The sequence below is a fragment of the Vigna unguiculata genome, chromosome 6, assembly GCF_037176805.1.
Source record: "Vigna unguiculata cultivar grain cowpea cultivar isolate G323 ecotype 2 chromosome 6, ASM3717680v1, whole genome shotgun sequence".
NCBI lineage: Eukaryota > Viridiplantae > Streptophyta > Magnoliopsida > Fabales > Fabaceae > Vigna > Vigna unguiculata.
In genome coordinates, this window is record NC_140797.1 from 19265165 (window position 1) to 19280003 (window position 14839).

The window sequence follows — 14839 nt, forward strand, 5'->3', positions numbered from 1 at the left end:
AAAGGCCATGTTCACCATGTTACCTTCAACATGAATACCTATGGTCCGCGAATTACTGATGGCTGGGTTGATATAAGAAAGTTTTATCAAGTTCAACCACCCAAACTATGTTATTTAAGGCATACTGGGAATTCTGCTTTTGAAATACACTTTTACGATCACTGTTCAGAATCAACTGTCCATAAATTCCTAAGTCATGTTCGAACTCCTCTAATAAGGTCCAAGTTAATTCATTTTGAGTTCCGGCTTTCTAAGTACAACTGCAAAGCAAGCTTTCTGGTGACTTTTTTTATCTTCTTTTTCGATCATTGAATACAATCTGTACAGAAAACTTCATTTATTCTTTTTAACCTTGACACATACAAAATCAATTGTTTTTTATATTATTTCTTATAGTTTTTATTTTCAGGGCTTAAATTCAGACTTACGTCAATATTTTGCCAACACTCAGTTCTCACACATTGTGCTTTACGGTCCAAAGGCACGAGTTGAATGCAAGTTGTTGATTAGACCTAGATCAGTCAAGATAGGAAGTGGATGGAAACGTTTTCGTGAAGTTCATGGACTGGAGGAAAAAGATTTAATTCTTTTTGAAGTTGATAGTCAACAAGCAAGCAATGATGTCAATGTTCTTCTTAATATAAATGATTATTATCATCCGCTATGAAGAATCTATAAACAATATTACTTAACAGATTGATAATCTGTATTTTTTGTATGAAGTTTAGTTGTTTATTATTATATTAAATATATGTATATGTTTTACTATGTGTATTTTGAACTTCTGCAAAGTTATTTACTCATACCTGCTCCATATCTTCTTCCATATACGTAAATCTGTGGCATTTAATTACTGTCAGACACAAATCATATCATGTCTCTGCGTTTTAAAATTTTTTTATATTTATTTAAATATATAACTTTCCAGAACATTTTTCATCCACATCCCTTATAATACTTTTATAATATTTTATTTCAATGTCTATTGATATGACATTTTGCACTGCTTCATTATGTTTCTTTATCTTCCACCTTCCACGAGATTTCTTCTGTTGTAAGCATCCGTCATTTCATTAAATATTTAATTGTACTATTTATATTTCTTTTTATTTTATTTTTTTACGTTTTTAACTTAAATAATCCAACCTAGTGCCTTCTCCTCGAAGTTTCTAACAAAGTTCCTTCTCCTAGAAGATTCTTTGGCTTTTCTACACCACACTTTTATTTGACTTTTTGTAGATATCCAACACAGTTTCTTCATCAAGAACACGTTTCACATCCATTCACGTATTCTTACAAGCCATTAACGTTTCCAGTCACCACAGGTATGTACTTCATTTGTTTTATGTACAAATATAGTAGTCTTGCTTTATAGACGAAATGATATGAGATTTGCAGTTCTGAAATTTCGTCTAAGACATTATCGTTTGGTATCACTTTTTTCTACATTTCCTCTTTCGTGAATGCATAAGAAACCAGGATGTATTTGCAGTTTTTGATTGTTTCCACATTACTGTTTCAATTAATTGTTCACTGCTTAATCCATCACGCCAACAATTTTTTTATTCACTTTCAAGTCATCTGCTTCATGCTTTATTTTCATCAGAATGTTTTTCTCTTAGTTTTCCTTTTCTATGAAACCTGTCAATAAATCAATATGAATACTTAATTTCTTCTGACATCAATAGCTGTTATTTGTAGGTTTCACCAATATATATTCGCATGACTTCTGTCAAAACGTTGGTACCCCATGTTTGAAGAGTCCTTATTTGAATATATTCTACTTTTTGCTTTCTTCTACCATTTCAAAAATTGCCATATCCACGTCTTGATTAATCGTTACACTTCTTTTACTCTCCTTTGACTAATAAAAAATAGATTCTGATAAAGTTATTATTTCAACCTTTTTTTGGTATTTCTTTACTTTAGTTGTATGAATTACAATTTTGTCTTATTAGTTCCTTATTTCTCTATGTAAGTATAAATATGTCTCGAATCTAATCCTGACTTTTTTACTTTTCATTTTTCAATATTGTTGTTGTGAGTTCAACATGTCTCTCTATGAAGTTCCAAACCAAAGCCAGAGCGTAAGCGAAGTAAGTCCCCAGAAGGAAAATTGGAATATTATCGCTAGGGTCATTCGTTCATGGTTTGTTCCTGATTTCACTAAACAGAGGTGTCCTTTTTCCATGGAGTTCGTTATTCAAGACAAAGAGGTTATTATTCATGTTATTCTTTAAATTCTTCCATTACACCTACTTTCCTTTACAAATTTGTATGAATTAAATATTTGTATGCTAAACATATTTATACTTAAATTTATATATGTTCTTTTTATCTGTTTCAGTGTTCTAAAATACATGCTTCAATTAGACGTACTCTAATTTACAAATTTCAGAATGACATTTCTGAAGGCCATGTTTATGCCATACAAAACTTCAGTGTTGCTCCGAATTCTGGAATATACAGAACAACACACCACCCTTATAAGATAAACTTCCAGTTTGGTACAAAAGTTTCTTTGCTTAATGTTAATTTGGTTCCTGATATTAAACCACAATACACACCTTTGTCCTTATTGACAACCACTGCATTTGATACTGATTATTTAGTTGGTAAGTCAATCTTTTTAGTTCCAATACTATTAATATTTTTATTAATAAACATTTTTTGTTAAAGTATATGATTTAACATTTATGAATTGCATTTTAGATATTTTGGGATTACTAGTCGGAGTGGGGACTGAAAGAGAATTGCAAGTTGATGGAAAGACAACAAAATTAAATGTCATAGCAATAGAAGCTGATGGGTATTCTATATCTATACTATACTAAATTCCTTTTATATTTCTTTTCAAATAACTACATGACATTATATTGCACTTTAATCTTTACGTTTCGAATAGAGTGTACTTTGTTTGGTATTTATGTGGATGAACTGAATGTATTTCTTTCAAGTGGAGAAGTACAAAATGTTGCTGTAAGTATAGAATTTGTGAAAGTCAAAACTTTTCAAGGTAAAATTTTGTTATTACTTTTACAAAGTACTTTGTACTACTTATTCCATGTTAATCTCACATACACTATATTTTTAAATATACATAAGGTTCAAGTTCAAAATTGTAAGTTCTGCACCCGTATTAAGTACAATGTTAACTTCAAGGAAGCATCTAAACTTAAATCAAGGTAATATTGAAATTGTTCTTCAGTTTATTCGAACTTTATAATCCATTTTTGTAACAATATTTTCGTTACTTTGTAATGCAAATTATCCTTCATTTGCTCAACTTGATATTTCAGATGTACATACATTCAATAATAGATTTATTGTTTACAAGAACAACTATATTTTCTTTTGCATAGAATGTTTAAGAACAATGAATCTCCCTCTCAAGGATTAACACAACTTTCTCAGACTTCCAAAAATACTGTCGAAGAGGACTTTTTAACACTTACACCTAGAACCACCATTCAAGGTCTAAAAGATTGTAAAGAGGTTAGAATAGATTTTTTTATTATTGTGCAATTTTTCTTATTCACAATAATCTCTTGATTAATATTTTTTATATTGAAAGGTCACCACTTACATATTGTTTGGAACAATTAAGCATATCTTGGTTGACGATGACTGGTGGTATACTGCTTGTGTGTGCAACAAAGCTGTTTATCCAGATTCAAAGATGTTCTTTTGTGAGAAGTGCAACAAGCATGTTATAAAAGTCTTTCCAAGGTTAACGAATTGTTTTTTAATATTAATGTCAATTTAAAACAACATTGTAATTACAACTTTTGTTCATTAAATTTATTTTTCAATTTTCAGATATAGGATTAAGATCCGAGTTATTGACTCTTCCGATTCAACCACATTTGTCCTCTTTGATAGGGATGCAACTACCCTTTTCAAAAAAACTTGTGCTGATATGTTAGACAGTCATGATAAGGTATACTCTTCAATATATCCACTTATATATTTAATTACACAATGTTTAATTATTTTCTTTTTGTAGATGAATTCTTTTGGAAATTTGCCTAAGCAATTTGATGAGTTAGTTGATAGAAGTCTGCTTTTTAAAGTGGAAAGTAAGAACGATCAGAATTTCAAACTTGAGCAGTCTTTCAGAGTGAAGAAAATATGTGTTGATGATGATATAATTGAGAAATTCAATGATTCTTCGTTGAAATCTGTGGTAAGATGTAATTTACGATCAAATTTGTTACATTATAATCTCATTATAATGCAGTTATCTTTTTCTTTTTTATAATCTCATTATTTCTACCTATTTGAAGGATGTTTATGCTGGGAATGGTGAGTTTAGCAGGGAAGAAATGCGTATAGTCAATGAGTCCACCGTTAATATTTCAGAGGTATACAAATTATATAAATGTTTTTGACATGAATTATTTTTTTAATACTTTTAATAATGTTATCAATTTTGAATGTGGATTTACTTTTAATAAATTTACTTTTAATACTGTAGGATTTATTAGTCCGATTTACCAAAGAAACAATTGAGTGTGGATCCCAATCACCTGAACTAATCCAAGATAATCCAACCAACGATGATGCTAACAGTTCACATAAGAGAGAATATGGAAAGAAGACTGCATCACTTGAATCCATCGAAGAAGACAATGTTCCATTGAAGCTCTTAAAAAGAAATATTAAGAAGGAAAAAGCAGTGATTTGAGATCTACTTTTAGTTATTCTATTTGAAGACAATTTTTTTTATGCCTTTCATTTTGGGAATGTAATATGTCTACGCATCGTTTTGTCTTTAAATTCATCTGAACTACAACTTCTATGTTAAATTTCATCTTTAATTTCATCTGAACTACAACTTCTATGTTCAATTTCATGATAACAATATTATGCGCTTTTGAGTTACATTATTTAGATTTTAATTTATTTCATACGCTGGTGCACAAGATATTGTTGACATTTTTAAATTTTTGTCAACAAATATGACTACCAGCTACATCAAAACTTACGAAAATTGATTTCATTTTGTAGCATGATGTAATGAAAGTCGTAAATAACATATCTTTCGTGAAAAAGATTTTTTGTTTAAACTTGTGTGACTCATAAATAAGATATATCTATTTTTTCTCACAACATAATTTATAAATGTCTATTTTTCATAATATTTACTTTTCATAAATAAGATAAATATGGCAAAGCAATTATCTGTTGACAGATTTTAAGTTGTCACAACAGAATTGGATGCCATATACAATTTTGATTGACTATTTTTTTTGACTTATCTTTTGTTAATTACTAACTTATTAAACATTGTACAATATAATTGAGATATTTTTATACAATAAGTACGAATGAAATATTATATTTTTACGTATAATATTATATATTACAGAAGTTCATTTTTGGGAATTTGTTATTGGTATATATTACATATATTATATTATTATATTGTGTAGCATAATAGAATAATTTAATATATCTTTAATAACGTTATATCTTTTTAATGTTTTATTCTGTTATTATCGTCTTCCCGTTTTCCAATGCCGTAATAATTACATTACTGTTGAAGAATTTATTTGTAATCGTCCCGTCTTTTCATGTGTCATTTGTCTTCTATAAATAAATATTCATCTCCATTCTACCATGAAGATTAAACTTCAAGATCAGTTCAATCATATTCTACATTCTTCCAACTTTTACTCTACTATCTCTCTCAAAGTTGAAGCAAATGGAAAACAACTTCAATGAAGATGACGTTATTAATAGAATGAGTAGGTACCAGTTCTCTATTATTCACCTTCAGGACGAGGTAAGTTCATTGTCAAATTTTTCAGACATATTTTCTTTTACAAGATTTCTTCTACTCTTTCTATTTGTGTGACGAATTTCTTTTCTCTTTTACAATATCCTGATTTTAACCTTAACTAATCCATTTTTTTCTTTAAAAAATTCTCTCTTTTAAGGTTGTTGGTTTTGTGGATCGTGCATTCGCCATTCTTTATGATGACGATCTTGAGCGTCAATGGACTTTAAGAGATGAAGAAGGCAATAGACATGTGGTTACTTATAACAAGAATTTACAAAAACCAATGCTAATTGGAGGATGGACTGAATTAAGGCACATATATGAACTTCATGATTTCCACACTATTTATTTTGGATATATGGGTGATTCTTGCTTCCACATCACTATTTTTCCCAGTAAATGCAAACCTTTGTCTATTGCACTTTTTCTTAAAAGAATTGAGGCAGATCAACCCCTTTTCAATGGACCGAAGTTGCATTTCTTCATATTTCTGAATCCAAATCAATGCAATGCTAGCCATCTGGTGAGATTCATTTCATATTTTTTACTAAATGGATGTTTCTTTCATATTTTGATTTATGTTTCCAAATTATTTTAAAAATTTAATCCATATACTAATTTCATTAATACTTTATGTATGTTTTAGGATTTGCCAGCTGATTTTGGCAATTATCTTCGTCAAGGAAATGTACTATATATAGTAGTGCATAAAAAAGACGTCTGATTGTACCTACATAAAAAGCAAATGTTTTGTTAGTTGTAAGAACAAATCAACTCTGAAATAAGTGCTATATATATGAATGATTCTGATATATTAACACTCAGCACTGCATGCTCTTTCTATTTTTAATGTTTGTCTTCTGAAACAAGTGCTTCCTATTATAATTACATATATTTCTGTTTCCACAATTGTGATTAGAGGTACAAGCTAGACAAAAAAGTTTAATAAAGACATTCACCAATATAGTAATAAAACAGTAAACACTTTTCCATCCATTTAGTCAACTTACCTTTATTTTTGCTTCTTCCATTGTAACCTTTGAAACTATTCCATAACATTTATGTACTATAATGGAGCATAACGATTGTAAAAATGCAAGGCTGAGAAGGAAACTGGTGCTACAACAAAGGTTCAATGCAAGAAGTAATCAACATTCATGTAAGTCATTAACATCTTACTTAAACCATTTATCTTTTCTAATTCTTCATCAATAATTTATTTAAAAATGATGCATTTGTATGTTTGTATGTTTTTTTATGTTGCAGATGACAAAGAAGAGAATGCAAGAAAGAAAACTAAATTTGCAAACCATTCTTCTCAAAGTAAACAAATCTCAGGATTTCTTTTTATATATATATATATTTGTAAATGTATGTTTTGGATTGTAACTTCACAACACAGATGCATACTCAAACATCTTTGTTGTTTTAATCACAGATAAACCAACTGTATCTCAAAGATCATTTCAGAAAAATATAGACAGGATTCCATTACAACAGTTGGATATTAGTAAGTTTTTTTTTTCTAAGCTATATCTTTACAGATTGTTGTTAAATGAATCAATGAAGTTTTTTTTTTTATTTCTTTAATATCAATGCTTCTACAATAATCCTTTTCCAGATGTTGACAACAACAACAACAACCTTCACAATATGAATTCAATATTTCACAGACAAATTGGTCAGTTTTGAAGTTCTTCCAATACTTAATTTTAACATTGTTTATGAATAATATTAATTCCGTCTCACTTTAAACTAAGCTTCGTTTCAATGCAGTAACAGTCAACAAATTTTCAAGTTTTTCAAGTACTTTAGTTGAACAACAAATCACTTCACAATCTGCAACTTCTACTTTAACTTACCATAGTTCTTTCGGTATATTTCTACATTATTCTTAATTTCTTATATACCTATTTAAATGACAATTTTAAAATTTATATCAATGTTTTTGAATGACTCCAGCTTTTAACAATAAAAGTCAGAGAAATTATGGACAAAATAGTTACAATTCTAGTGCAGTTAAGTACATTTGGATTCATACTCACAATGCCAATGCAGGTAAGACAATTGTTTTCTGTTGTTTTTCATAGGTGGGAGATCAGAGGTTGTAAATGAGTCGCATTATGTTTCTAAGAATAAAGTTGTCAAATATCCTTTTCAAGTCATACAATCACTTCAAAACAGATTCAATCTTGATGATGAAACAAGAAGACAACATAATTATTCAGACACAACAAATGATGATTCAGCAACGATAAGAGATGATGGTAATTCAGATATTAAACTTATTGATGTTAATATAAATTCCTTTGAAATCATTAATTAGTTTTCATCTTACTAATATTGAAGAACATACTACAAGTACTACAACTACAAATGAATTATATTGCAAAGGAGAGTTACAAGGTACATAATGTCCAACACAATTGTATATAACTGCAGATTAAAATATACGCATTTTCATGCTAATGTTTTGTAATGATGTTCAGAACTGCTCAATATTGGAGAACCTTGCTTGGAATGCCAATACTGTAATGCTCAACTTTGGTATGAAGAAAGAGCAGAAAAATGTAACACCTCAAAGGGAGTTGAATTCTCATTGTGTTGTCAAAAGGGAAAAGTCCAAATTCCACTATTAAAAAGACCACCTAATCTTCTTGAAGGTTTGTTAAATGGTGAAGATCAAAGAAGCAAATCATTTCTACAAAACATAAGAGTATACAATAGCATGTTTTCATTTACTTCAATTGGTGGTAAGATTGATAACTCAATGAACAATGGTTCTGCTGCACCACAATTTGTTCTGAATGGACAGAACTATCACCGTATTGGCAGTTTATTGCCAGAGCATGGATCAAAGCCAAAGTTTGCACAGTTGTACATATATGATACCGAAAATGAAATGACTAACAGAGTCAAGCATTTAAGGTCAGTGAATATATTAAATAATTTCATTATATGAAATATTTAAATACATGTGTTGACATGTATTCTCTTTATTATTTTTTAGTTCAAACACCAAGGAATCTGTTATAGATGAATCATTGGTTGCTGATTTGATTCAAATGATTGACAATCACAATGTTCTTCCGAAATCTTTTAGAAGAGTAAGAGATTTGTCACTGGAACATATGGAATCAGATTTCACGCTAAGACTATTTAGAGGCAGAAACAAAGACCCTAGAGTCTACAATACACCTTCATGTGATGAAATAGCTGCACTTATAGTTGGTGATTTTGGCAATATGGATGTAGGCAGAGATATAGTGGTCAAAAAATGTTCTGGTGAATTAACCAGACTGCACGAAACTCACACAGCTTTCATTCCACTGCAATATCCTCTCATGTTTCCATATGGAGAAGATGGTTATCAAGAGGATATCCCAATAAGAGAATCTCATTCAAAAACAAAATCCAGGGTAAGAGTTAGAATTTCTTTGCGAGAATGTATTGCCTTTAGAATACAACAAAGAGCTGTAGAAGCAGGAAATATTGTGAATGCATGCAGATTGTTCCAACAGTTTCTGGTCGATTGCTATACAATGGTTGAAGCCCAAAGGTTGTCATTCATCAGAGCTAATCAGAAGTTAATTCGCTGTGATATTCTTAATGGATTACAAGAAGCTGTTAATAGAGGAGAGACAGATCCTTCTTTAATTGGAAGACGTATTGTCTTGCCTGCTTCTTTCACTGGTGGTACCAGATACATGCTCAACAATTGTCAAGATGCTATGGCAATTTGTAAAAAATTTGGATATCCGGATTTGTTCATTACTATAACATGCAATGTGAATTGGAGTGAAATAAAAGAATTTGTCTTAGCAAAAGGCTTAGCAGCTTCGGATAGACCTGATATTGTATGTAGAGTGTTCAAAATGAAGCTGGATGAAATGATGACAGATTTTAAGAAAAAGGACTTCTTTGGAAAAAGCACTGCAGGTATGTTATATATGAAGTAATATACATTATATAAATTTTTATTAAATTAAATTCTGACAACTATATTTATTTTTTATTTATATATGCAGGAATGTACACAACAGAATTCCAAAAAAGAGGTTTACCTCATGCACATATATTTTTATGGTTGGATGGAGAAAGCAAGTTGAAGAATTCAACTGATATTGATAAAGTAATATCAGCTGAATTGCCAAATGCTGATTTGTACCCCAAATTGGAAAAAGTTGTCTCAAGTTACAAGATTCATTGACCATGCGGACATGCAAGACATAATTCACCTTGCATGAAGGAATGAAGATGTTCTAAATTTTATCCAAAAAAATTCACATCTTTGACTTCAATTGATGAAGAAGGATATCCATGCTATAGAAGACTTGATAATGGTAGATTTGTTGAGAAGAATGGAATTAAGTTGGACAATAGAAGTGTTGTTCCTTACAATCCACCACTTCTAATGAGGTATCAAGCACACGTCAATACAGAGTATTGCAACAAGACCAATTCAATAAAATATTTGTTCAAATATGTGAACAAAGGTCCCGACAGAGCTACTCTTAAAATAAGCAACAACTCTGCACAGTCTAAAAAATCAACCATTATTGATGAGATCAAAAGGTATTACGATTGTAGGTATTTATCACCATGTGAAGCTGCTTGGAGAATATTTGCTTTTGACATCCATCACAGATGGCCTCCTGTTCAGAGATTGACCTTTCATCTTCCTGGCCAACAATCAGCTTTGTTTAAAGATGATGATGATATTAATGTGGTCTTCAACAGATACAAAAATGCTAACACAATGTTTCTAGCTTGGTTTGAGGCTAACAAAGTTTATGAGGAAGGAAAACAATTGACTTATTCAGAATTTCCAAGCAAATTTGTGTGGTTTGCCAAAGAAAAAGAATGGAAACCAAGGAAGAAAGGCTACAACATTGGTAGACTTACTTATATTCCTCCTGGTTCTGGAGAACTTTATTATTTGAGGATATTACTGACCATTCAAAAAGGTTGTATTGATTATCAAAGCATTAAGACAATTGATGGAAAGTATTATGAAACATACCAAGAAGCTTGCTATGTTTTGGGATTGTTGGCTGACGACAAAGAATATATTGATGCAATCAAAGAAGCAAGTGAATTTGCTTCTGGGTATCAACTTAGAAGATTATTTTTTACTTTGTTGTCGATGAATACAATTTCTAAACCAGATATAGTTTGGAATTCTACTTGGAGTATCTTATGTGATGGAATTTTGTACCAAAAAAGGAAGGAGATGAACTTACCAGGTATTTCATATTTTTTTTAATTTGCTATACATATATATTTTAATTGTATTATTTACTTATTGCAGGTCTTCAAATTCAGACTGCTGAATTACAAAAACTATGTCTGCTGGAAATAGAGGAAATGCTAATGTCAAATGGTAGAAGTTTGAAAGATTATCCTTCATTACCTCAACTTGATCTTTCAGATGTACATACACTCAATAATAGATTTATTGTTGATGAGCTGCAATATAATAAACAAGACATGGCGAAAGAACATGACAGTTTGTTTAAAGCACTGAATGATGAACAAATTCATGTATATCAGGATATCATGACAACAGTTCTTTCAAAGAAGGGAGGATTCTTTTTCTTATATGGCTATGGTGGTACAGGTAAGACTTTTATGTGGAAGACATTGTCGGCTGGTCTAAGAAGCAAGGGCATGATTGTTTTGAACGTAGCATCAAGTGGAATTGCTTCTTTATTACTTCCTGGTGGAAAAACAACACACTCTACCTTTTGCATCCCACTGTTAATTAATGATGAATCAACTTGCAACATAGCACAAGGTAGTCTCAGGGCAAAACTTCTTATGACAACCAGTTTGATTATCTGGGATGAAGCACCAATGATGAATAGAATGTGCTTTGAGGCATTTGATAGAACACTAAGAGATATTATGCGAAATGTTGATGATGCCAATAAAGACAAACCATTTGGTGGCAAAGAAGTTGTCTTGGGAGGTGACTTTAGACAAATTCTACCAGTTATCAAAAAAGGATCTAGGTTTGATATCATAAAATCATAAATCAATTATTCAGAGTTATGGAATTGTTGTAAAGTGCTAAAGTTATCCAAGAACATGAGATTAAGTACTACATCAAATACTAAAACAGCCAATGATATTCAAGAATTTGTTGATTGGATATTGAAGATTGGAGACGGGAAAATGGATCTAAATGAGAATGGTGAGTGCATGGTTGAAATTCCAGAACAGATCCTGATTACAAACACAGATTTACCTTTATTGGCATTGGTTGAATTTGTTTATCCTCAATTTGTGGTTAACATGTTGAATCCTAATTATTTTGATGATGGAGCAATTTTATGCCCAACAAATGATTCTGTAGAGCAAGTAAATGATTTCATGTTGTCTTTAATTGGTGGTAAAGAGGTGACTTATTTAAGTTCAGATACACCTTGCCAATCTGATGAACAAGATGAAGTGCAATCTGAATGGTTTACATCTGAATTTTTAAATGATATCAAATGTTCAGGGATACCAAATCATAAACTGAAGTTGAAAACAGGTGTTCCAATTATGGTCTTGAGAAACATTGATCAAGCGAAAGGTCTATGTAATGGCACAAGATTGCAAGTCAACCATTTAGGCAAGAATGTAATATGTGCAACTGTAATTACTGGAAAAAACATTGGTGACAGGATTTTTATACCGAGAATGGATTTAGTGCCATCTGATTCAGGGTTGCCTTTCAAATTTCAAAGAAGACAGTTTTCGATATCTTTATGCTTTACAATGACGATTAACAAAAGTCAAGGACAAACACTTTCTACAGTCGGCCTTTATCTTCCACAACCTATATTCACACATGGCCAACTATATGTTGCTATTTCTAGAGTCAAAACCAAAAGAGGATTGAAAATACTTATATTGGATGAAGATGGAAAGGTAACAAACACAACTAAAAACGTTGTGTACAAAGAAATTTTTGAACTGTTATAAATATATATCAATTGATTTATGTTATTTTCTGCCATGTAGGAAAATCATGGTACAGAAAAAGTTGAACAAAGAAGTCATTGTGTACAAAAGGAAATTTTGTACAAAACGAATTTATGAACTTCAATACCAAAGGATACATTCTAGGTATGTAATTTTTTCTTTTTTTATTCTTATATTAACAAAGTAGTGTATTAGTCATATTTTTGTTGTTTGTAGTTGACGATAATATTCAATGAAATCAAATATTAACTTGACATACCACTTTAATTACATTCTAAATTGATCTATTCTATTGATACACTTCAACATCTTTTTAAAAAATTAGATTCTCATCATATAGATTATTAAATATCCAAAAACCCATTGCTATTACCACAGTTATTACATATAAAAAAAACCCGTGCGTTGCACGGGTAGAAGGACTAGTTATAAATATGTATAAATGAATATAAAATAGTTTATTAAAAATAAATTTATTAAATAATGTAATAAAGAATTTTATAATTAATAATTACTTTTTAATCCTTATTTTATAACAATTTAAAAAATTTTGTTATTAATTATTTTTGTAAAAATAATTTCAAAAGCCATGTTTGTACATCATTTTCATAATTAAGTTGAAAAATAAATTGCGACCATAATTGTAATCTTTATATCACCCTCAAATCATTGCATAACAAAGATGATTGAAAAAAAGTGGAATTTCCATCTTCCTTCCCCTCTCTCCGTCAAGGTTGATTCGAAGGAGAGGGAGATGATCAATTCAAGTGGATTAGAGTGTGAATTTTGTGTTGTTCACTTTAAATAGATTAAAGGTGAAAGAGGGTGGTTTTAGAGTAAACTTTGTTAAAGTTTGTGAGTGATTTGATGGTATGATAGATTATAACTTATATTTAAATCAAAGAAAAACAAGATTACCAAATTGTGCTTCATTTTAAAAATGATAAAAAATTAACATTGTATAAGTTTGATTTGTTGCAGAAAAAATATTAATATGTATAAATGAAAATAAAATAGTTTATTAAAAAATATTTATAAGATAATGTAATAAAAAAATTTATAATTAATAATTACTTTTTAAACCTTATTTTATAACAAATTTCAAATTTTTGTTATTAATTATTTTTGTAAAAGTAATTTGAAAAGTCATATTTTTACATCATTTTCATAATTAAGTTAAAAAATAAATTGCGGACATAATTGTAATCTTGATATCACCCTCAAACCAAGACATAACAGAGATGATTTGAAAATAGAAGAATTTTCCTCTTCCTTCCACTCTCTCCCTAAAGGTTGATTGGATAGAGAGGGTAGGATGACATCAAGTGGATTACTATGTGAAGTTTGTGTTGTTCACTTTAAGTGGATTAAAGGTTTAAGTAGAGAGTGAACATTTTTCTCCCCCTTCCCCCAAAATTACTTTTTCCCACACTTATTCTTCAAGTGAAAGGATTAAACCTCTTGAAGGTGGATTGTTAATGATAAGGCACCAACTAAGACAAGTTTCCAAGGAACTTGACCCTTCTCAAAGGCAAAACATTTTTCATTCAAGGTGTCATATCAATGACAAATTATGTCCCCTCCTCATAGATAATGGAAGTTGTGTAAATGTGGCTAACACAAGGGTTGTGGATAAGCTTGGCTTGAAAAATATCCCTCATGCCAAGCCCTACAAGCTATAATAGCTTAAAGAAGAAGACATTAAACTAACTCAACAAGTCCTCATTAACTTTTCAATTGTGAAATTTTAAAGATGAGGTGTTATGTGATGTTGTGCCTATGGAAGCAACTCATATTTTTCTAGGTAGGCCATGGCAATTTGATAGAAAAGTCTTTTATGATGGCTATGCTAATACCTATGCTTTCTCCTTCCAAGGCAAGAAGTTCACACTCCTACCTCACTCACCCAATCAAGCAAATGAGGACCAAAATAAAGTGAAAGATAAGAGAAAAGATGAAAAGGAAAAAGAGCAAGTTACCTCCAAAGTGTTGCTTGCCTCCAAAAAAAGATTTCCAAAGCAAGATGGACATCACCATTCTTCCTTCTCTTTCAAGGCTCAAAAGGAAGACCCAATGCGCAAG

The 14839-nt window shown here is 30.4% G+C and overlaps 1 protein-coding gene and 1 pseudogene across 1 annotated transcript; both read left to right on the plus strand.

The window, feature by feature from the left end:
- Positions 1 to 2051: 2051 nt before the first annotated feature.
- Positions 2052 to 4687, plus strand: LOC114172485 (replication protein A 70 kDa DNA-binding subunit B-like). The gene is made up of 9 exons (XM_028056942.2): positions 2052 to 2216; positions 2348 to 2615; positions 2713 to 2809; positions 3363 to 3495; positions 3575 to 3729; positions 3820 to 3940; positions 4007 to 4186; positions 4287 to 4364; positions 4478 to 4687. Exons 1-9 carry the CDS (start codon positions 2052 to 2054, stop codon positions 4685 to 4687), a joined length of 1407 nt encoding a protein of 468 aa, XP_027912743.2.
- A 1020-nt stretch (positions 4688 to 5707) lies between these two features.
- Positions 5708 to 12757, plus strand: LOC114172483 (uncharacterized; annotated as a pseudogene).
- The last annotated feature ends 2082 nt before the right edge of the window (positions 12758 to 14839 follow it).